Raw genomic sequence first — 25,182 nt, 5'->3', positions numbered from 1 at the left:
CCACTGATGTATACAAGGCCTTAAGTGCACTTCCTTCTGTTGCTCTGTATAACACCACCAATTATCCACTACTTTCTCTACCCTACACTTTCCACTCACTGCATTCACTACAATCTGTCTGGTTGTCAATTAAACAACCTTCTCAGCCAACTTTGAAGTACTAGTGTTCCTAAAGAAACAAGGATGGCTTTACTGCAAATCCCATTGCTCACGGAAGTTCTGAAGGGAAATGGGCCTGGGGGTTTCTGTCTTAAAGTGTCACAGCATGCAATTATAAATTCTATAATACAGTTATATGTTACAATAAATACTTTGTATAAAATATTTTTAAAAATCATACTACATCCGCTTATGCTTCCTTTTCTATCCCTTTCATCTTATTTTGCTCCACTTTTCTGTTTCCTTCTTCCATATTCTTCATAATCTAATACTAATTGTTCTCTTCCTCTCTTACCCCATCCATAACACCTTGCAAAGAGTCTAAACCTGAAACTGGATTCTTAAATGAGAACTGTTTGTCCTAAACATAAATTAATTATTTCAGGTCCTCTCTCTCTCAAAAATGACTTTTGAGTGGTGGACAGAGACTTTTGTTCTTTATGTTGTCTAGAGACCAATTAAATGTGTCCCAAACTGCTGAGTGATGTGGTTTTCACTAGCTGGAAGTCTCACTTCAAAACCCCTCAACTCGACCTGAACTAGGTTACAACTAGGAGTTTTTCCCTTGGAAAGTAATTTAAGAAATCTAATGAAGTGTGATGTATATGCAGCAATTCATAAAATTTAATTCTGTGTAATTATATGTACACTATATAAATTAGTAACTGTGACTGGTACACAAGGGAATTGTAGAGTGTTTTATTTCTAATCTGTCATATAGCACCAGGAAGGACAGAGTCCATTTCAAAAGAATGTAAACATTTAATTTACATTTAGTTGCATATCAAATGGCAGTTGACTGGGACGCAGCGAGACTACTACTTTTATGGAGGGTAAAATGTTAAAAAATGCCTAAATTACTTAATCTCTAAAATCCTATTTTTGAGAAGTGATTTAGGGCCAGATTTACAAAGATATTTAGGTGCCTAAAGATGCAGATAGCCATTAAGGCTGTGTCAACACTACAGCCTATGTCGGCAAAATTATGTTGCTCAGGAATGTGAATATACCACTGCCCTGAATGACATAAGTTACACCGACATAAGTGTTTGCATGCACAGTGCTATGTTGGCAGAGGAGCTTCTCCTGCTGACATAAAACTTATGCCACACATGGAGGTGGGTTTTTTATTCCAACAGATGAGCTGCAGTGGTGCAGCTGTACCAATACAGCTGCAGTGCTGTTCTTATAGACATACCCTTAAGTGAGATTTTCGAAACTGCATAATGCTTAATTCCCATTGATTTCAATGGTCTGTTAAAATCCCGTAACTGTTTGTTTCCAGGCTGTCAATTACGGGGTTCAAGATTTTACTGTTTTGGTTTGGGGTTTAATTGTAGAATTTGTGTTAAAATGGTGTACTTTAAGAGGTTTGGTACTACGTTAGAGTACAGCTCAAGCAATAGCATAAACAACTTTCATTCATATTTGAAAATTTTATTTTGATTTGATCTTATTCATGGTCCTTTCGTGTTCATTTTTATGGACATTTGAGTAATCTATCTTTACTGACAGAAACCCTCCTACAGACCCCACATGCCCTGCTCCCAGCTCTCCTCTTCTCATTCTGTGAAGTCAAGCTGTAGGTAGAGAAACAACCCCAAAGGATTTCCAAGGTAACAAGCCCCACTTGAAAGATGTAGAATTGTGGATGAATGGAGTCCTACCAGCTGCTGTACAGGCAGATGCTGCTACCTTTGAAGCAAACTCCCTGGTCCCTGTTCATAAGGAATCTCCTCCACTCCATTCCTACAGTGAGCCAAAGTGCCCACCTTAAACTCATCATCTGCCTTTTCCAACCTGCAAATTCAGTAAGAGTCTTGCCATTTACAACTGCTATGAAATTGGCACAAGCAGGTAATAAACTAACCCTCTGTATAGCCCTGATTCTCCTCTTCTTCTCTGCACTGTCATTTATCCTCCTTTACTAACCTCACAAATAGAATTCTAAACTAATCAGTTCTAGCTGAAACACATTTTAAGTTACTCAATGGATTTTGGCTGTGGAGTTGAAAATTATGTTTCAGGAATAGTTGTAGGAACAAAACTTTTTTTCCAGAAATGATTATGAAAAGCATATAAAAAGGGTGCAAATAAGAGGACCTGAAATTAAGTTTTAGTTCACATTTGTGAATGATTTTTTCCATTATTTACATATTTGCAAAACTCCCATTGACTTCAACAGAGTCAAGATTACATATCAGGCCTCTAGTACTTGCTTTCATGTCATGTGCGAATATTTAAAATATTTGGCATATAGATGCTGAAGCTATATTATGAAACTAAAGCCTGTTTGAGGTTAGTCTTTTGAAAAATCATTGATGATTATTCTATTTTGAAGAACTAGTCAGTCCAGTAATTGGGAAGGGGGGTGAAGGTACGGGGACAGGAATGTTTCACTCTCAATGCATTAATATGCAGCATCCTGTGCCTCTATTATGTATTAGTTATTGTAGCATTCATTTATTCAACCCAATTCAAACATTAAAGAATTATATCATCTCTTTGTTTTTATTTCACCTATTCAAGTCAGGGAAGTCACAGAGATACAAGTTTTGCTGTTAGCTGGATCAACTTAGATTTGCTGTTAATTCATAAAAGCACCAAGATTTCCATCAGATTGCATCATTTTCATTCTACCTTCATTTTCTTACAGCTTGTATCAATGTGAGATATCAGTCTTAATGAATTTTATTTGCATGCTAATAAAATTGAAAAAATAAGCCCATTTTAATTGTCTTCTGAGGACTGTCAACCTCTTTGTTTATAAAACCAGTGTATTTATTTGTCCTTTGTCTTTTCTTTTGTTACTATTTATTGCAAACAATTTGCTGGATTTGGACCTTTCTTCTAACTGCTTATTGTCTGAAAATTGATCACATTTGTTTTTACATTTTTGTTTGCTCTTTTTAATTGTTTGGCGAATGGGCTTTACTAATATATTTTGGCCTATGAGTTGTTTGTAAACTTTTCATTGCGAGTTTTGATATTCAAACATCACTGTGCAATCTGTGTAATTTGATGCCACAGTCTAGAGTTGGCAGGGCTGGCGGAACCAGGAGAAACACCTTTTTTCTTGGCAGTGTTTTGTCAGGTGATCATCGATCTTGATGCATAGGTTGACTAAGGCACCCATGCTGGCAGGCATTACACCCATGCTAGTTCATCTGTAGTATTGTTCTTTAGGTTGAGCCACAAATTATAATGCTGGGTGGCCTCATTCCAGTAGGTGTCTACTTCCATCAGGAAAGGTAATACCCACTTCAATAGCCCATGACCAGAAGGAGAATCCAAGGAGAAACAAGGGAAATAGCAGTATCTGCCTCTTTGGCCCAACCATCATCAAGGTAACCTGCTTATCAAAAGCAGCATGTAGACTGTAGCATATATAAAACAAGAAGAGCATCACGGAGTGCAGCCCCATTCTCCATGGCATTAGTCAAATAGGTGTTGATATGAGTTTGATACCAAGCTTTCTGGTTGCAGTTGGGCTCTTTTGCTTCTCGGTCAGTTGCTACCAATTTTCCTCTAGCTGCCTAGAGTTTGGCATTAGTCTCTTGTAAAAAGCAACAGAGAGTCCTGTGGCACCTTTAAGACTAACAGATGTATTGGAGCATAAGCTTTCGTGGGTGAATGCCCACTTCATCAGACGCATGCTTATGCTCCAATACATCTGTTAGTCTTAAAGGTGCCACAGGACTCTCTGTTGCTTTTTACAGATCCAGACTAACACGGCTAAGTCTCTTGTAGTTCCTCTTGATTTGCTGCTGCTGCTGCAGCAGCATCTTTTCTCCCCTTATAGGAGCTGTTCATGCTCTGTAAGCGCCTTCTCTCCCTTATGCAATGTGTGCCCAGCAGAGATCCACACCTTTGGCTTATTGCACCTGCTGAATACATTTTGCCGAAACAAGGACCTCAAATAGATATTCAGATACTCCAGTGACAAGAGAAGCAGCTACATAGATAAATCCCTCCACCACCACCTTGCAGCTGCTGCTGTAGACATTACTGTGGACCCTTTCTTGTGCTACTGCTTGCTGGCCCCACAGTTCTTCCTGATGGTAGCAAGAGGGGTGATGGCCCTACTCCCAGTCAGCAGCCTTTTTTAGTTCACATCGGCCGGCACCCATTTAGCAACAGCATCCCTGTGAATATCTGTTCCTGTGCTGTGTAGAGACGATTCCATACGATATGTGGCAAAATGGCCGATGTTGGTATGGCGAGTCCCGCACTTTTCTTGGTGGGAGGATGGAGCTAGGAAGCCACCTCTTGCTCTTGGAGCACCTAGGATCCAGCTAGTGGCCCGGGAAAGTGGTAGAGAAGGGAAGCGGGGAAGAGGTCTGGGTTTGCTCCACACTCTGAGCCCCAGCCCCTCTTAAGCCCTGCGGGTTTCTTACCCTCTTCCTCCTTGGGTAGGGTTACCCTCGGTCCTTGACGCTGAGGGAGGGAGTCTCCCTTCCCTGCTGGGGCAGGATCTCCTTTCCTCTGGTCTTTCAATTCTCAGCAACACACCTCCAAACTCCAGTCCTCTCTCCTTCTTCGCACAAACTGTCTGCCTGAAGCACGTTTTTTTTGTTAGGTTCCTGACAGAGCCTTAATTGACTACAGGTACTCCAATTAATCTGTAGAACCTTCCCTAGTCTACAGGCAACCACGCCTTAATTAGCCTAGGGCTTATATATCTCCCCTCTACTACTCTCCCACCTCAGGATCGGAGACCTCCTGGACTATGACCGGGGGGACTGGGTGGATCCCTATGCACTTGACTGGTGCATGGTGCTCTCTGCCCTTGGCACCCCTGGCGCGTACTTCGGGAGGTGGAGGCAGCCTTATTGCCCACTTCTCGGTCTTTCCTCAAGCGGGTCCTGCGAAAGAGTATCCCCCGCCTGCCCCTCACCCCAGGCCTTCCAGATCTTGTTGTCAGGCCCCTGCCCCATGAGCCCTCTCAGCCGCCACCCCTTTGTACCCCAAGCCAGCTACATGCTTTGCAGCCAGTTCACTTCCAAACCGTGCCACGGGACCATCTTTACACGCTCGTGCTCCACACTCTTCATTTCCCCACCCTCATGTCCCACCCTGATACCAAGTGGCGGGACCTTCAACCAGCTACAGAGGGCGAGGGACCCCGGTGGGCCAGTTTGTATTCCATCTTGGTTCTACGACCCACCGGGGACATTAGCTGGCGGCTCCTTCATGGAGCAGTAAGCACGGGCATGTACCTGGCATGGTTCACCCCTCTTCCCACTGTCTGCCCTTTTTGTGGTGTGAAGGATACCCTGGCGCATGTCTATCTGCAGTGTGCCAGATTGCAGCCCCTCTTCCAGCTCCTCCAGAACCTCTGTTTGAGCCCACTTCCCGGCACTCCATATGACCACTCTCCCACTGCTCCCTGGCCCTGCTGTATCACAGATGATTGTGCCCAAGCATTGATCCCTGTCTCAATACTTAGCCAAACTGCAAACACTTCCTGCATGTTCTCAGGCTGTAACATGTACAAAATGTCCCTGATTAAAGAGACTTTTCAGATGCTTCAGCTTCCACTCTTCTATCCCATCTAATCTCCCCTGAACGTTATCCATTCAGAATTGCTGCCTTTTAAAAATCAATGGCTTTCTCATTCTCCTAGTCTCTCTGACTCCCAGCCCCCATACTCCTAACTCCAAAAGGCCAGTCTGTACCAGTTGGCTTGGCAAACATTTCCTGTGTGAATATACTAACACACACATTCATGAATATATACTTATATTTCCTGATTAAATTATCTTCCTCATATGGTCACCTACACAATATTGTTATAGAAATGTTCATTGAAAAGTACACACAGAAGTTAAAAAAAAAAGTCAAATCCTGATCTAGAAATTGTGAACCTGTTAGTGGGAAAAAATATTCACTAGTGGCCCAGGCCTTGATACTGAATCCCTACAGCACTCAAAAAGGAAACATAAATTAAAGCTAATTTATAGAAGGTTAGAGAGGGCATTTTCAGATTTTTTTCCCTCCATCTCCAGGGAGAGTTGGACCATGCCATGTAAAGGTGGGTAACCAAGTTGTCTGGTCATGAACTATTACATAAACAAAATATCTGAGCATGATGGATGAATAAGACATTCAGATCTGTATCCTGCTGGGTACTGTGACCCTCAGAGGTAAAGAACGAGTAGGCAGAGAGCTAGCAATCTTCTAATTAGACAACCCACTGCTTTGGATATATGTGTAATAGAAAGATGCCAGAGGTAAAGCTATGATCATTACTAATGCCTGAGCACATTAGGGAGTAGGAAGGCAAAGGCAATTTAAAAAGTAATAATGCATTCTACTATGATGCTGATAGATTTCATAGTTTAAGAGATATAGCTAAATGAATTAACATTTTTGGGAGTGCACCTTACTGAGACAATCCTGCATCTTCTCACGAAGAAATGCAAAGAAGGTCCTAGGTAAGCATCCTTAAGAACACTTCAGAATACAGTCAATCCCTCTTATAATGAAGTCATTTTATTTTAACAACTTTATTCTAAGCGGAGGTTCACACTAATCAAATTTACAATTTACACATTGTTGTAATGAAGCAATTTGGGACTTTCATTCCACTTCACTATAAATAGTTTCAGAGTGCAACAGGAGTTCCAATGTACCATGGAGATCCAAGGATAGAAAGCTCTCTGGAAGTATCCATTATTATTACTGCTTATCTTACATACTTATCAATATATGCAAATTCTTATTAAATAGATAGGGTGAGTTGAATGCATTAGAGTACCTCTTAATAACCAGAGGTTTTTTTCAGTGCCTGAAATAATGCTGCATTACTAAGGGCTAGAAGGTACTGCCCAGGTGTAGCCCTGGAAGACTCAGAGGCACACAGCTGGGCCACAGTTTCTTCCCTGCTTATTGTTTGCTGCCAGGAGTAGTAATTTACTACAGGCACAGACAAGCAGAAAATTCCTACCTTCTGCCCCAAACTGGCTCAGCTACACTGCCCATTGCTTGCCCATCTGCTCCAGAAAGAGAGTAAGCAGGTGAGTAGCCTTGCTTACTCTTATGCACCTGGTCCCAAGGTTCAGGTAGATCACAGAAGGGTGTAACGTGGGCTCTTACTTCATCCTTAGACTTGCACATGAGTGTAGTCCAAGTCACAGTCTAGTCCTAAGCTTGAGGCAATCTTGTTTAGAAACAATAAAAAAATTCTGATGTCCACTTATATTTGTAGCTTAACTAAGAGTTTGGGCCCCACAACGTAATTATAAAAAGAAATATTTTTAGTTACTTCTGCCAATGGGCTTTGGTTTACCAATAACTCCACTTTGCATTATTCCACTTTATTGCTGCCTAAAATCTTTTCTGAAGGCTTTTGTTCTGCCTCATCAGTAGCACTTTGATGGTAAGATCAAGAACCACCTTGGCACACAGGAAAAAAAGAAAAATTGCCTTGAGTGCATTATTGACAAGAATGACTAAGTTCCTGCATACATGTCTAATGAGGCTGATTATTGCAATTTCTTGGTATTTCAAAGTTTTTCCTCTCTTCAATGCCCTAAATACTTATGTTTATTTTTTAATTTGGATTTTGAGTGTAATTAGTCATTACTAATATGCAATTAGTACACAATGTCAACAGTGATATGTCCTTGAATGAATGTCTAACTCATTTTTCTTTCTAGACAAAGAATTCAGATCATGTCACAGATACTGTCAGAAAGCTTCAGAATAGTTGTCCTTCACACAAAGTATTTTAATAGATTTTTGTCGTTAACAACAGCAAATATGTTTATGGTAATTACAAAAATTTCTCTTCTCTCAGACAATTCCCTTTTCTTGACACAATAGATCATTTAACATTATACTGTAGTTAGTTACATAGCAGTTAAAGAAAATATTTGCTGAGTCCTCTGTTACAATCTAAATTAAATAAATCTTCCAGCAATAATTCAAAGTTTTTCTAAAAAAAATTCTAATTTTAACTGCATTTTAATTAAACAATAAAATATCATAAAGTCCATTTGTATACATTAATTCCAGAAAATAACCTATCTGATATGGAAACCATATATAAGAATAAGGTATGGAAATTGGGTAGATATAAAGGACATGCTGTCATTACAAGAGACCAGAGTTCAGTACATATTTGCACACCTACATTTGCTTGTATAATTCCTAGTATTTTGCATGCAAATGTAGATGCACAATTGCATGCTCACCTAACGTGCAACCGTCTGCTGTCCTTCACTAAAAAAAAAAAAAAAAAAGGCCCAAAATGTCAGTAGTTGCAGTTTTTGTCATTAGCTTCTAGTGTAAGTTAGGTGAATGCATATGGTGCCATTATTAAATGGTCAAATAAATTAAAAATTTGAATTTTCATCAAAATTTTGAATTTCCACAAAGCAAAACAAATTTTCATAAATCTTTTCATGACAATATTATCGTTTTTTCAATGACCTCTAGCAATTACCCATATTCCCAACCAGGTAACATATATTACCAGTGGATATCCACTTGCCCCCATATTGGTATATATACCTTTGCACTTCCTTATATCTGCCAGGAATGAAAACAGATGTGTTGGAAATGTTCTTATGGAGTGTAATCCTGGCACCACTGATGTTAATGATAGAAACAGAGAAACTAGAAAACGAATGAAAAAGCCTTTTCTTGATAGATTTCCAGTCCAATTTCATGAATTCGAGTATCCAAACATTTGGATGCTTATCCAAATAGATTTTCTGAATCAATTCAGCTTCATCTACTATTAGTATTAAATGAAATTACCGAAACTCCTCCAGTAGTATGTATGCAGTTATGTCCACAGCTCTCCTCGATACTTGTATATGACACAATGGTCTAACTCCCAGTGATAAAAATCCTATGTTTTCTAAAACCTTAAACACATATATTTTTTAAAAAAATATGCTCACTCTTTATCATTTCAACATTCTATGCAAGAAAAGGTGAAAATACTCACTGACCCTCATTTACTTTTTTCTATGTAATAAAATGTTTTGGAAAAAAATGAGGAAATTAAGCAGAAATCAATAGAAAATAGACTCACCATCTCTTCGATTAAGCCTTGCAAAGCCAGGACTATGACTGCTAGACAGCTCTGATGAACTGCTGAATGAAGACTGAGGCAAGGCAGACACCAGCTGATCATCACAATTATCTGTCAGGGGAAAACAGCATGTTCAGGTTAATGCACTGAACACCGCTTACTGAAAATTATAACCAGGAACCAACACTGGAAAAAATATCTAAATTGGCTTTTTGTTTGAGGAAGCATGTTCCAGAATGTTTGTCTCAGGGTCTATTATATGTACCAGATTAGTACTGGGCTGGCACTTTTTATCTCACTAATATTTCATCAGATTGCCATGGTGTAATTTCCTATATTCTCTGACTCCTTATATTCCTCAAGTTCTAACCTAACTTCGAAGACAGACTTGACAAATGGCTCACAGCTCACTAGCTACTATTTACAGGGATAGGTACTGACACCTGCCAGTCCTGCTTTAGCTTGAGCAGCATGAAGCTTTGACCTGAGATCCTGCTTTATATTTCTCTAGGTGTTGAATAAAATCACATTACATCCAATTACTATGTCAAAAAAAAAGTGTTATGTTAAGATGGATGCCAGAAAGGATGGTACCTTGAGTTTGTAAATTGTGTGTGTGTTTGATGTAGAAGCAACATGAAATCACTGTTAGACAATTATTAGAATGCGAGTCTCAACTTCATACAGAAAGAAACCACAGCGTTTCAGATAAGAGGATTAACTGCAATTCACAATCAATGGTGCATAAGTAAGCAGATTCTAATCAATATTTTGGATGTTAAATCCCTCTCCAGCTCAATTACTATACAGGACATGTGTTCATTCTCCATTTATATTGCAAAATATAAATTGAGAATCAATACCTGTTCTAGTTTTAGCTGAAGAAGGACTGACTTAAAACACACACAAAAAGTTCAAGCAAGTCTTTTCCTGACTATGCTTTGCTGGTATTTGTTGCTTAGAAAAAGAGGAGAAATTATGTAAACTATCACTCTTTGAGACATGGCCTGGATATCTGAAACCCTTACTGGGATCATGAGCATCTTCTAGATGCAAACAAGAAAAGGAGGATCACTAATAATTCCCACTCCTATCAAGAGATGTGTTCATCCAACTGGCATTAAAACTAGAGGAAGACAGATGAGTCTAAGACAGCTCTCTCACTTAAAAAAATACTAATACTATGTATGAAGGACTAAAGAAATAATTATCTATATCTAAAGAAATGGGTTGTAGCCCACGAAAGCTTATGCTCTAATAAATTTGTTAGTCTCTAAGGTGCCACAAGTACTCCTGTTCTTTTTGCGGATACAGACTAACACGGCTGCTACTCTGAAACCTGTCATAAGGAATAATTGTTTGCATTGTCAATTAGTAGTAGTTCTTTTGTCTAGTCTTGAGTTTGTTTTTTCATTATCTTCTAAATTTAAACAAAGAGTAATTTTTAAGATATTCTCCTAAGAGGTGCTGACCATATCTGCCAGGAGATGAATTCACTCAACTCACAATCTTCACTAGACACTGGTCTACACTCGTGAGAATCGATCTAAGATACGCAACTTCAGCTATGAGAATAGCGTAGCTGAAGTTGATGTATCTTAGATCGATTTACCTCGTGTCTTCACAGTGCAGGATCGACGGCCGTGGCTCCCCCGTCGACTCTGCTTCCGCTTCTCGCTCTGGTGGAGTTCCGGAGTCGACAGGGAGCATGTTTGGGGATCGATTACTACCCGCCAATCTGGCGGGTAGTGAAGATGTACAGCCAAAATGAGTAAAACTACAAGTAAATACTGAGAAAATGCAATGTGCCACATAGAAACAACTAGTTACAGCAAACATGGGGCTAAAGCCTGCTTGATACTGAAGTCCTTACTTGTGTCAAGCTTTCATTGAATTCAATGAGAATTTTAAAAGCAGGATTGGACTTAGTCATTTATTTGTATTGTTTTTCTGTGTGGGATAGACACCCACAGTAATATGACATGCAAAATGATACAACTATATATACTGGGGCTCTCAAGCAATTAAAAAAATTGCACTGTTAAACAATAATAGAATACCATTTATTTAAATATTTTGGATGTTTTCTACATTTTCAAATATATTGATTTCAATTACAACACAGAATACAGAGTGTACAGTGCTCACTTTATTTTTGATTACAAGTATTTGCATTATAAAAAACAAAAATAGTATTTTTCAATTCACCTACTACAAGTACTGTAATGCAATCTCTATCATGAAAGTTGAATTTAGAAATGTAGAATTATGTACAAAAAATAACTGCATTCAGAAATAAAACAATGGAAAACTTTAGAGCCTACAAGTTCACTCAGTCCTACTTCAGCCAATCGCTCAGACAAACAAGTTTGTTTACATTTGCAGGAGATAATGCTGCCCACTTCTTGTTTACAATGGTACCTGAAAGCGAGAACAGGTGTTCACATGGCACTTTTGTAGCTGGTGTTGCAAGATATTTATGTGCCAGATGTGCTAAAGATTCATATGAAGCATGAAGGGACAACCATCATTCCAGAAGACATGCGTCCATGCTGATGATGAGTTATCCTCAATAACGATCCAAAGCAGAGTGGACTGACGCATGTTCATTTTCATCATCTGAGTCAGATGCCACCAGCAGAAGGTTGATTTTCTATTTTGGTGGCTTGGGCTCTGTAGTTTAAGCATCAGAGTGTTGCTCTTTTAAGACTTCTGAAAACATGCTCCATGCCTTGATCCTCTCAGATTTGGGACGGCACTTCAGATTCTTAAACCTTGGATTGAGTGCTGTAGCTATTTTTAGAAATCTCCCATTGGTACCCACTTTGTGTTTTGTCGAATCTGCTGTGAAAGTGTTCTTAAAACGAACAAGTGCTGGGTCATCATCCGAGACTGCTATAAAATGAAATATATGGCAGAATGTGGATAAAACAGAACATGGGACGTACAATTCTCCCCTAAGGAGTTCAGTCACAAGTTTAATCCACACATTATTTTTTAATGAGCATCATCAGCATGGAAGCATGTTCTCTGGAATGGTGGTCAAAGCATGAAAGGGCACACAAATGTTTAGCATATCTGACATATAAATATCTTGCAACACCAACTACAAAAGTGCCATGTGAACACCTGTTCTCACTTTCTGGTGATGTAAATAAGAACCAGTCAGCAGTATCTCCCGTAAACAAACATGTTTGTCTGAGCGATTGGCTGAACAAGTAGTAGGACCGAGTGGACTTGTAAGCTCTAAAGTTTTACGTTGTTTTGTTTCTGAGTGCAGTTATGTAACAAAAAAAAATCTACATTTGTAAGTTACACTTTCACGATAAAGAGATTGCACTACAGTATTTGTATGAGGTGAATTGAAAAATACGATTTCTTTTGTTGATCTTTTTTACAGTGAAAATATTTCTAATAAAAAATAATATAAAGTGAGCACTGTACATTTTGTATTCTGTGTTGTAATAGAAATCAATACATTTGAAAATGTAGAAAAGCATCCAAAATATTTAATAAATTTCAATTAATATTCTTTTGTGTAACAGTGCGATTAATCACGATTATTTTTTTATTGTGATTACTTTTTTTGAGTAATCATGTGAGTTAACTGTGATTAATCAACAGCCTTTTTTTATATATTGATATAGATAGATATATACACACACATACACACACACATACACACGTCCATGTATGAGGGCTAAAAACTTGTTTTCGCTGTCATGTACATTTGTTGGGCAAAATTTTTAATCAAATACTTAATTCACCAAAACTACAGTTCAGGTCAAATTCAGCAAATAGTTTTTGCTGAACAAAAAATAAGATTTTTTTTCCCTCTAAAAAAAAATTATAGCATGTGCATGCAAGGTAGCTCCAGTGTGCCTGTTGTTTGGGTTTTGGAGAGGGAGAAAATGTTCATGAAGGGAACCTCTGCTCCCTGCTGAAGGTGAATGAGGCAGTTATAGCTGTGATGAGGTGATAGAGTATTGACTTTTTGGGAAACACATCAGCATAGTGTTGATATCTAAACAGAAATTCCTGGAGCCATTGAGGAGGTCATGAGGGTTGCCACATTGCCTTTGTATCCTCTCTTCGCGTCTCTGAATTCGTTGGAGGACCAAGTAAACTGCAAAGGATTGTGGGTTCCAGGGTCAGCTCTCCAGAAACAGGATTGTCAGCAAGATGAGTAGTCAAAGCATACTGTGCCTGACTACCAGCAGATGCATGAGCCAAGGGATGCCAAGGACAACTTGTGAATACGGTGTATGAATTAGCACAAGCTGGAGGACTTCTTGCTGGCCTGGAAGGGTTGTTACCTCTTAGGGGAGCTGTCTGGTGGGTGACTAGTCCTGAATGACCCATCTATGGACTTCACTAACTCAAGTGTGTCCTTGTGCTGGGTGGGCATATTGTGTGCTCAGATGAACTCCAGATGCATGAAATTGCCTTAGGCACTCAAGTCCACTAGCACCTCTAAACTCGTGTCGGGCATCACAGAATGCCAGAGCTAGAGAGGGAGTTGGAGATGTGTTGGATGCTGATCCGCCATTACCTAGATATTAGTAGATAAGTGTTTGAGTGGACTGAGGGGAGGGGGAAATGTGCCAACTCAGCCTACTATCAGGACTGGGAATTGGTGTTTCCTGACCCAGTTGCAGCTTGAATTTTGCATCAAAATGGCCTGCCAAAGTGTCCTGGTTCCCAGCAGTATTGGCATCAGCAAGATGCCCTGTATTGATTCTTCTTCATATTGGAGAAGAAGGGACAAACCTGGTCAGCTTGCATGGATTCAAGCAATGAGGAAGGGACTGGTAACACTGGTCTACATTTTTTGAGAAGTCGTCTGCTTCAGAGATAAAATGTGCTATTTATTATGTATTTTGATGTGCTGAATTCAAATATGATAATTAAAACAACTGATTGGCTACTGTTTCTAAAATATTTAACTTTTTACATTTTATGTCTATGTATATTATGTAGATAGTAGAGTTTTAATCATAAATTGTAAACATAGGTCTTTTCATGTGTTTATGGTTGCTTTACATGATAATATTTCACCTGTCCTGTTTATGTAACACTTTAAAAATCAGCAAAAGGGTAATATAAATAAAATTTATTATGAAACAAAAGGCAAAAAACTATTATCTACATAGTTTAGTCCTATTCAGTGTCTACTCGGAGCTTCTTGGCTTGTCTCTTGTATTCATTAAATGGAGCATCTCTTGTCACTGTCCAGCAATAGTCTGCAAGCACTGATGGGCTCCATTTGCCCTGATAGCATTTCTCCATTGTTGCAATGTCCTGGTGAAATCGCTCACCATGCTCGTCACTCACTGCTCCGCAGTTTGGTGGAAAAAAATCTAGAGGAGAGTGCAAAAAATGTATCTTTAGTGACATGTTGCAACCAAGGCTTTTGTATGCCTTGAGGAGGTTTTCCACCAACGACCTGTAGTTGTCTGCCTTGTTGTTTCCGAGAAAATTTATTGCCACTAACTGGAAGACTTTCCATGCCGTCTTTTCCTTGCCACGCAGTGCATGATCAAATGCATGATCTTGAAGAAGTTCACAAATCTGAGGACCAACAAAGACACCTTCCTTTATCTTAGCTTCACTTAACCTTGGAAATTTTCCACAGAGGTACTTGAAAGCTGCTTGTGTTTTGTCAATGGCCTTGACAAAGTTCTTCATCTGACCCAGCTTGATGTGTACGGGTGGTAACAAAATCATTCTTGATTCAACAAGTGGTGGATGCTGAACACTTTTCCTCCCAGGCTCCAATGACTATCGGAGTGGCCAATCTTTCTTGATGTAGTGGGAATCTCTTGCACGACTATCCCATTCGCAGAGAAAACAGCAGTACTTTGTGTATCCAGTCTGCAGACCAAGCAAGAGAGCAACAACCTTCAAATCGCCACAAAGCTGCCACTGATGTTGGTCATAGTTTATGCACCTCAAAAGTTATTTCACGTTGTCATAGGTTTCCTTCATATGGACTGCATGACCAACTGGAATTGATGGCAAAACATTTCCATTATGCAGTAAAACAGCTTTAAGACTCGTCTTCGATGAATCAATGAACAGTCTCCACTGTTCTGGATCGTGAACGATGTTGAGGGCTGCTATCACACCATTGATGTTGTTGCAGGCTACAAGATCACCTTCCATGAAGAAGAATGGGACAAGATCCTTTTGATGGTCACGGAACATGGAAACCCTAACATCACCTGCCAGGAGATTCCACTGCTGTAGTCTGGAGCCCAACAGCTCTGCCTTACTCTTGGGTAGTTCCAAATCCCTGACAAGGTCATTCAGTTCACCTTGTGTTATGAGGTGTGGTTCAGAGGAGGAGGATGGGAGAAAATGTGGGTTCTGTAACATTGATGGTTCAGGACCAGAAGTTTCATCTTCTTCCTCGTCTGACTCAAGTGAGAATGATTCTGGTGCATCAGGAACCGGCAGTCCTTCTCCGTGGGGTACTGGGCGTATAGCTGGTGGAATGTTTGGACAATGCACAGTCCACTTTTTCTTCTTTGACACACCTTTCCCAACTGGAGGCACCATGCAGAAGTAACAATTGCTGGTATGATCTGTTGGCTCTCTCCAAATCATTGGCACTGCAAAAGGCATAGATTTCCTTTTCCTGTTCAACCACTGGCGAAGATTTGTTGCACAAGTGTTGCAGCATATGTGTGGGGCCCACCTCTTGTCCTGATCTCCAATTTTGCAGCCAAAATAAAGGTGATAGGCTTTCTTAACCATAGTGGTTATACTGCGCTTTTGTGATGCAAAAGTCATTTCACCACAAACATAGCAGAAGTTATCTGCACTGTTCACACAAGTACGAGGCATCTCTGCTCACTTTGACTAAACAGAAATGTGTCCATTTGCAAAATCAAGCACTGACAAATAAGAGAGCATGACACTGTATGATTTCTAGAGCTGATATAGGGCAATTTGTTCAGCAGAGTGATGTAAGCTTCGTTATGATTGCATCATCCATGACTTCTAGGAATAACATGATGCAATTCATATCATGTATGATGCAATACCAGCTTCAGATTGCATCATTCATTGTTTTGCCTAAAAAGCAAGTACTGTCCAAACCCAGTCATAGAGTTATTCATAGATCCAGTCAAAGATGTATTTTAGTAATTTCTGGTTTAAATTGAGATCCCTTCCCTTTATAACTCACTTATCCTCCACCATTCCCAAGTCAAGGGTCGTATATACTGACCCAATAGCATATCTTGAAAACTAGAGCCAATCAACAATTTTAAGCATCATTTTCGTTCTCAGTGACACAGAATTAGTAAAGTTTGACTACATTTATTTCAGAAGCATTTTGGCTGTAGAGTAGTGTAATGTGAAGCCTAGAGCTGGCAGAAGCTCGGAGAACCATTTTGGTCTGGTGGTTGTCAATCTTGATACATAGGTCAATTAAAGCATCCAGCTTTAATACATAAAGCTGAACGGGCATTCCACCCTTTCTAGTTATTGTCATTTAGGCTGAGTCAGAAATGATAATGCTGGGTGGCTTTGTTCCACTCAGTGTCAGAACTCCACTGCATATTTAGCAACTGGCCAGTGTCTCTGCCACAACACCCGAAGTGGATCATTAAAGCCATAGTCTAACAAGGTCCTCAAATTGTCTCAGAAGTGGAGTGGATTTCTCCTGGAGTGGAGACTCCCAAGCCAGAGCCTCCCCAGTAAGCAGGATAATAATCAATCCCACCCTGGCTTGGTCAGTGGGACACGGCCATGTGCATGGCAGAAATAGGAACTGACACTGATAGGAATCCACAAAATTTGTCACAATCACCATTTAACTTGTCAGTTAATGGGCGCTTGGGTTCATGGGGAGCAGTGTTTGGAGTTGAAGGTGGCATGCCTTGAGCTTTCAGAACCACATTCTGTGCCTGCAGGGTACCAACTTGGGCCTGCAAGGTCTGTAGGACTCCCACTATCTTCATCAGCGATATTGGCCTTTGTAGGATCCATAACTGCCATATCAGCTTTTTGTTGGGAATGCTTAAACTGTTATGTGATGGGGACATCAGTTGTGCCTAGTGGTTGGAGCAGGAGTCAATAACCTGGAATCAGAGCCCAGGGTCATAACTAGAGTCATAAGCCAAATGCCAGAGCCAACAGGCAGAGCCAAAGTCAGGAATTGGAGCCAAGGGTCAGAACTGGGTTACCTGGAGTGAGGAAAGACACAAGCAGGGCTGGGCCCAAGGCAAGAGTAGGGCTGGATCCAAGGTTGGAACAAGGAACAAGTAAGCGGAGAACAAGTAGGGACAGGAGCTATTGCAGTGTGGGCAAACATTTGAGCAGCCATTGAACTACTGCTGCTGCTGGGCTTAAGAGCATGTCTGCTGGCTCTTCAAACCAGCCAGGTAGTGTAGCCAGTCAGGCAGACTACTACAAAGTCAGCTGCACTAGTTAGGTTACCTGGAGACTTGCTCTGATGCACGCTCTGATTCCTCACAGCATGTTACTTCTACAGAAAACTCAGCCCCATCTGGCTCAGAAAGATGGTCCTCAGCTCTGTAGAAACCATATCCCTTTAGTGCAGTGGTGCCCAAACATTTCCTCTCACTTCCCCCTTACCTGTAATGGAATGTGTTTGCACCCCGCCCCCAGCCAGGAGTGGAACCCGGGCCCCTCTGCACCACTAGATGTTCCTCCGCACCCTCCTAAGGGGTGCATTCCACTGTTTGGGGACCACTGCTTTAGCGGAAGAAAAATCACATTGGCTTCGGACAGGTGAGTCAGCTGCCTTTTAAATGTCAGTGTCTGCTGATTACATTATCCATTAGGTACCCTTCCTCTGTAGAAATATTCAGCAATGCTATTTTATTCTATTTAGAAGATCTAATAAGAGCTTTACTTTGATAGCTGCACAATGCGCTACATGCACAATGCTCTATATGTGACATTCCCAACCATGCTCATTAAGTATATACACCTATATATTGTGCATTGTATTATATTTATATCCTGTCTGTCTCTCTATATATTAGACACACACAGAGATAGCTGAATATATATAAGCTATTATTCAAAAATACAATATTGTAAGACAAAAATGGTTTGTCTCGTACAATGTATTGACTGAAGAGAAATGAGCCAATTACTGTAACTACATCTATGGATAATCATATATTTATTGTACAGCAGCTGTGGGGAATTTTTCTAGGAAAGAAACCTGACACTGCCTTGTTCTCTATAGCTTATCAAACCTAGCAAATATTGAGGATCCGGGGTTGCTATTCATTTTAACCCAAAATTTAGTAAGAACTCCTGAACTAAATCCAAAACACAGCTTGCAAGTGTTGATAATGGTCAGATGGTCTGAATTGACTTTATTGCATTTAATAAAAGATATTGCATACAGATCATTTTCATTTGCTAGTTTTAGAACTGAAATATATATTCCATGCATGAAAAATTTGTTTAGTTTCAATGTAGGTTCCATGGCTACTATTCATCACTTCTGTAGGGTCTGGTGGAAAAGCTACTTTGTAATGTCTTACAAGAATATTCCTCCATATTGACTATTGCCTAGTGCTCCAGACTCTTTTTTCCCCTTACTTCAGTGGTGAAACAAAAGTCTATGTAAGATTAGGCCTTCCTGCCAGCCACTTCCAGATTGATACTAATAAAGAATGATGTACCTAGGGAATATATTTTCAGCTTGGCTGTAAACTGATCAGTTTTATAACCATATTACTTTACTTTACTGGCACTACTCTTGATTTACAGGAGTCTAAATGAGAGGTGAGGTAAACCCTAAGTTTAGACCTTGCAAGAACACAGATATAAGGGGAAAGAGAATAAAGAGTCAAGTAAAATTCTGGGACTACTTTAATCTATGAATACATCTTGTTGGTAAAAACAAGGTTTAGGGAATTACAATTGTAGTGAACGGGAGTGTTAATGCAGGGCAATTAAGGTGAACAAGAAAGTCAGAGAAGAACCAAAAGAGTCAGAGCAGTCATCAACAAAGTTCAAGGCCCCAACTGATTATCATAGGTGCTAAGCATATGCAGCTATCATTGACTTAACTAGAGTAGTAGGTGCACACACTGAAAAAATCAAGTCACAAATTTTCAGACAGTCCTCAAACGTGCCCCCAATTTTCACCTACAATGTTATGTACGTAATCATCTGCAGCCACAATTAATTCTGACTTAAGATAATTAGATGATGAATAAATTACTTTAAGTGGCAAAATAGTGTAAATTTCATTATATGATATTCATTACATGTCCAAAACAAGGATAAATTACACCAATTTTGTATTCAGTGGGGACCGAATTCTGCCTCTGATATAAATGGGCATAACTCCTCCCATTTGGCCTAATTCTGACCTCACATTGCTGTCACATTAGTATAACTCTATTGACTTCAATAACATTACTCTTGATTCACAGTAATGTGAGATAGGAATCTGACACAACAGGAGCTATGACCACTTTGCTTAAACTCACTTGGCCCCGGGAGTGTTGGAGATGGTGATTCATAAGTTAATGGGGGCACAGTGGGACTTGTTTAGTATGCCTATCACTATTCATTTATATTACAGTAGCATTCAGAATCTCCGAGTTAGGATCACAGTGGGCCCCATGTGTTGGGTTTTGTTCAAACAGATGAACAGCCAGTCCATGCCCAGGAGAGTTCACAATCTAACTGGCATTGGAGTTACACACAGTTTGTACAACATCTGAAAGCCAAGTAAGTGAAAGCTACACTATTATCACTAATGATATCACCATGGACAGCTGTTTTCTGACCAACTTTTCCATGATCTATAAATATATATTACCATTGAATTTGGCCTAGAACTTTCTATGGGAGTTTCATTCACATACTCTAGACTGAATATGTATATATGTATATCTTCAAGAGGCCTCTCTTTACACCAGTTAAAAATAAGAGGAAAAATGAACCATATTTAATAATATAAATCATCTTTACAATACTGTTAAATTCTTGAGATAGATGGTCTAATTTGTTAAACAATATTCAACGATACATGATGCATAACTATATACCCACGGTTTCTGTATTATTCACACACATCTGGCATTGAATAAAGCCTACATGAAGAAAGAATGTGCGTTTGATGACACACTAGCATATTGTGATGTTAATGTTTGAATCTTGGTTTGGAGACACACACAGACTTTCAAATCTCAGGCCTACAGTATGAACAGGTTGCAGACCTAGCACAATCAGTCTCCAGAGAGGTAGTAGGAGAAGATATGCAGTTGGTTGTGGTACCAGTACTGCCAGGGGCTGATGGAGCAATATGCTGACTTTAGTCATAATAGCAGCTATTTAAAAACCAGATGTCTGAAAATGAGAAGATCAAAGAGAGACAGGAGAGAACAGTGCATGTTGTGGGGGAAAGTTAAAATACAATTAAAAATAAAACCCCGAAGCTACAAGACATAAACAGAGGAGAGTGCAGAAAAATAATATTTGCTCTGTCAGTCACATTGCACAGTTCATTCCAGTTATCTAAAGCCTTGTCCTTCAGTATACCATAATGTCAGTGCAGATTTAGTACAACCAAGTAAGCAGCAGAGCTTCTTATAGAAGCACAGCTGAGTGCTGTATATGCAAAATTGTTTGGTGTATTCCCCCCTGAACTTTAAATACTGACAGTATGCTACCTTTGAGAATTTCAACATGCACCTTCCAAGTAAACTAATATCAATTCACAGATAGCATTTATAATGCCATGTCATAGAATCATAGAACCACCAGGTTAGAAGGGACCACAAGGGTCATCTAGTCTAGCCTCCTTCCAAGATGCAGGATTTGTTGTGTCTAAACCATCCAAGACAGATGGCTATCATCCAACCTCCTTTTGAAAACCTCCAGTGAAGGAGCTTCCACAACCTCCCTAGGCAGTTTATTCTGTTGTCCTACTGTTCTTACAGTTAGGAAGTTTATCATGCTTTACATGGATCGGTTAAACATGACTAGCATGTCACATTGTAAAGCAACTATTGTAGCCTTGTTTATAACATTATGTTTTATGTATTTGGATCGCATCTTTGACCCCAAATGCTGGCTAAGGGGTGCTTGAAGGAGACAGCACTCAAACAAAAACAAGTTAAAAACTGTGACAGCCTGCTTCAGGATATTGTTAGTGCCAGTTTCAACTTCTATGCAATAAAAAACAATTTCATTTATATTGAACTCTTTCCTCAATACCTTCTTTTCCCTGTATCATCAAGAATATGTATGGGGCATTAATCTCCCTGATTTCAGTGGGAATCATCAACTAGAATCTTGTGTGCCACTGTAAAAACCTCAGGTCAAAGTTTTCAGCCATCCTCAACACAGCCCTCAATATTGGGTTCACAGATTTTGCATGGGCACCTATTTAGACATGCATTTATTTTGAGAGCACACATGCTGGAGTTTGGCACCTAATTACCACAATTGCATATGCAAAATGTTTGATGGCACAAAAAGCCTCTGCTCTTGTGCATGTGTGCGGAAGTTTGTGTGAAGTCCACAGGATAGTTCTGATGCTGTAATGAGCCCTCCCAAAGTAGAGGAGAAGAGGCAGGAAGGGTGACGTTAAGGTCACTGATCCATCTTCCATTCATAAAGGGCTGAGTAGCAGATGCTGTACAGAGGAGCAGTCCAGCGGTACCCTAGCAGAATAGCTGTACTCCTGTTTACACTTCCCCTCCACCGTGGGCTGTGGATTTAAACCATTATTGAGCCATGTGGCTTTTAAATCATTCATCACCCTATTACTCTTAAGCTTCATTAACTTTTGGAGTCTCTGCCATTTTCTACATCCCAGTGATACCTAGGCCTCCCTGGAATTAAACATAAGCACCATTGCACTTAGTAAAACTCATACATATTTTAATGGTGGTCATTCTATCTTAAGTCCATATGTTGCCTTCAAATGACATTTGGAAGGTGCTCTGAAATGAATGGGCATCATGAGACCTGCACATTAATTCACAGCAACCTGTCTGCTCCACCACCACCACCCTCCTATACTTTTTTGCTGGGAAGTATCATAGGCAGGGCTGGAAAATGGGGATACTACTACTTAAAACTGCTTTGTAAAACAAACATTCTGGATCATGATTAGGTATTCAGGGTGCCAGATACTTCCCATTATAAAACCTTGTTTTAGTTGCTTATAACTTTTCAAATGTTAACCATTCAGGCTGAATGTTTCCATGCAGATATCTGCCTGAGGCTGATTTCTTTTTTTTTTTTTTCTTTTTAATTTTAGCCAAAATGGTACAGCCATTTCCAAGAACCAGGGAAAATACATTTTTTGGCCAATGTTAAAAAATTCTAGTGACTTTTCTTTGAACTGCTCTAGTGCCCCTAGACTTAACATTTGGCAGGAGATAGCTTTTTTGTCAGGGATATGCCTTTTGCCAACTCTGAGGAAATCTACCAATCATTTGGCCAAATTAAAAGCTTTTGAAATTTGCTGAATAGGGGCTTATTCTATTGTAGCAGCTAAATTCCCTAAATATTCTCTCTGTGCTGGGCATGCTCCAGCATCTCAGCTCCTACTTGGGAGCAGACTGTACCTGTGCCATGCCCACAGAATGGTTGAGCATGTTCCATCCCCTCACAGCCCAGGGCTACAGGGTCTTTTCCTATAATGGCTGTTCCCCCCTGTTCTGCGCCAGATACTGGAACTGAGAGTAAAGAGCCTCTCTGTCTCCTCTGCTCTTAATGATAACCATGCTGGCACCCAGGCAGCATGGAAGAGGAAGCTGCTTAATTCAAATGCAGAGGGCACAAAAGCCAGACAAGGGAAAGAGAAAGGAGTAGATTGGACAAGGAATCTGGTGAGACTGGGACTGGAGTAGGGATAGAAACTGGGACTGGCTGGGCAAGGAGACACTGGGAAAGGAGACTAAAGATCCAATGTCAGAAACAGGGGTGGGACTGAAAGCAAGTTGGCTGCGGAGGAATACAGGTATGATGAGAAGCTGGAGAGTACAGGGGAGACTGGAACTGGCTGGAAAAGGAGACTGGGACTAAGAACCAGTGTTGGGGAGAATGGAGGTGACAAGGAGGGGAGACAGATCTGACAGGAAGGTGTGTGGAGGAGTGGAGGGGAACTAGGATTGGCTGGGTAAAGAGACTAGGCCTAGGAGCCAGGGATTGGAGGGGCTGAGGCGAGGACGTGAGAGAGAGAGAGTGAGATTGGATGAGGTGGTGGAGGTAGGACTGGAACTGGCTGGGAAAGGAGACGGGGACTGGGATGAGAAAACGGAAGAGAGGGGATTGGGACAAAGTTGGCAAGGAGAATGGAACTGGGATAAGGAGCCAGAAGTGAGGAAGAGGCAGGACTTAGATGGGGCAGAAAGGGCTGTGTCCACTAGAGTACACTCCCTCCCAGAGCCTAGAATGGAAACCAAGATTTCTGAGCATCACAATTCATCTGCTGTCAGCAAATATCTAGGACACCCACTGGCCAAGTGCATATCCCATCCCTCTCTAGTGCTTGTCCACATGCAGGATGATGAGAACATATTACTGCTGTCTGTGACTCCATTTGCTCAAGCGGCAGAGGTCTGTATAGTGGATCTAAAGGTTCCAACCCTGCTGATAACCAATGTGGATGTTGATACAAAGCTGCATGGTGGAATTTCTGGTTTTTCAGTTTACTTTATTAAAACCCTCTGAAATTATACACAAAAAACTAGGATAAAAGACAGGTAATCATGTAACTAAAGACTATCATAATGCATACAGACAAAGGGGCCAAAAGGGTATCTGAAACTGTTTCCTATAGTTAAATATAGGGGGGGAAAGGCATATTATAGTTAGGAGAAAAAGTTATCTGTTTTTAGGAAAATTTAAAGGCCACCATCAATATCAATCTAAATCATAAGTAGGTGGAATATGTGGAAAGGGCTCAGAATCTGGCCCATTATTTCTCTCTTCCTCTCTCTTTCCCCACTTTCATTATGTCTGAGATTGAGAGACTGAGTTTAATTTACCATGGCCACACATTCTGTAGTTTAAGGGACATGCCTCATTTGGTATCTGTTGCCCTGCAACTCTTATGCAGTAAAGTATTACGATGAAACATTCAATAAGATATAAATTCATCTTTGCAAAAATAATCATGCAAATGATCACACATTACAATATAAATGCATTATTTTGTATTGTTAGTAACATTGTGAGGTATCCTTAAAAAAGTATTTTCCATTTTTAATATTTTTTTCCTTCGCTTTACTAGGTGGCCAACTTAATTTTGAACCATGCTGACAGGTGTAGGAAAATGTGTCAAAAACAACCACCAGTTGTTTTATTAGCCTGTAATGTAGTGAAATGAAGGAACTGCCTGGTCTTTGGAATTGGCATGGGGGTGAGCGAAGGGACCAAGGGCCAAAACCGAGTTCCTTTGTTGCTTCCATAGGAGACCATCTGAATCAGTCCTTTCCCTGCTTCCTGTCGATGCCTCCTTTTCAGCTAGTGCCATCCACTTTTGGGTTATGTTGCCTGCCTGCCTGAGGGCCACAGTACAGCGAGAGAGGAGGCCTAGTACTGAATCTGACTCCTACATTTTTAACTGAAATAGGAACAGATCAATGCCCTTTGAAAGCAATAAGAGTCCTTCCATTGAGTTCAATGATTGTTGGGTCAAGCCCATATTTTTGTAGTTTTCAAATTGTGACCTTACAGTAGGTTGCTTGGTGTCTGATCTCAGTGGTGAAAGATGGAATATCAATCAATCACCAATAGGACAGAATATGATTGTAATTTGATGGGAAAATGCACACATTTCCAATCAAATACTAGTTATTCACTTTAAAGGTGCACAGTGGTAGCTCTTAAACTTGCTGACTATCTTAGATAAACAAGTATTTTGCACACAGATAACCTCTGTATCTGAAGTATTCAAGGTATTTTCTATGGTAAATATAGGAAAGTAGAAGGGCATACTGTAGGTATGAGAT

At 40.1% G+C, this 25,182-nt stretch overlaps 1 protein-coding gene across 2 annotated transcripts in view; it reads right to left on the bottom strand.

Moving 5' to 3' along the window:
* The window catches only part of CNTNAP4 (contactin associated protein family member 4), a 479,082-nt gene that overhangs the window by 249,393 nt on the left and 204,507 nt on the right, over positions 1–25,182 (bottom strand). For both annotated transcript variants that reach the window (XM_065599352.1, XM_005309700.5), the window contains exon 2: positions 9,206–9,316. In XM_065599352.1, coding sequence (XP_065455424.1) covers positions 9,206–9,316 — 111 coding nt within the window. The remainder of the gene's footprint in view (positions 1–9,205; positions 9,317–25,182) is intronic.

The sequence above is a fragment of the Chrysemys picta genome, chromosome 6 (genome assembly GCF_011386835.1).
Source record: "Chrysemys picta bellii isolate R12L10 chromosome 6, ASM1138683v2, whole genome shotgun sequence".
In the NCBI taxonomy this organism is placed as follows: domain Eukaryota; kingdom Metazoa; phylum Chordata; order Testudines; family Emydidae; genus Chrysemys; species Chrysemys picta.
This window is presented reverse-complemented; position numbering and strand designations above follow the sequence as displayed.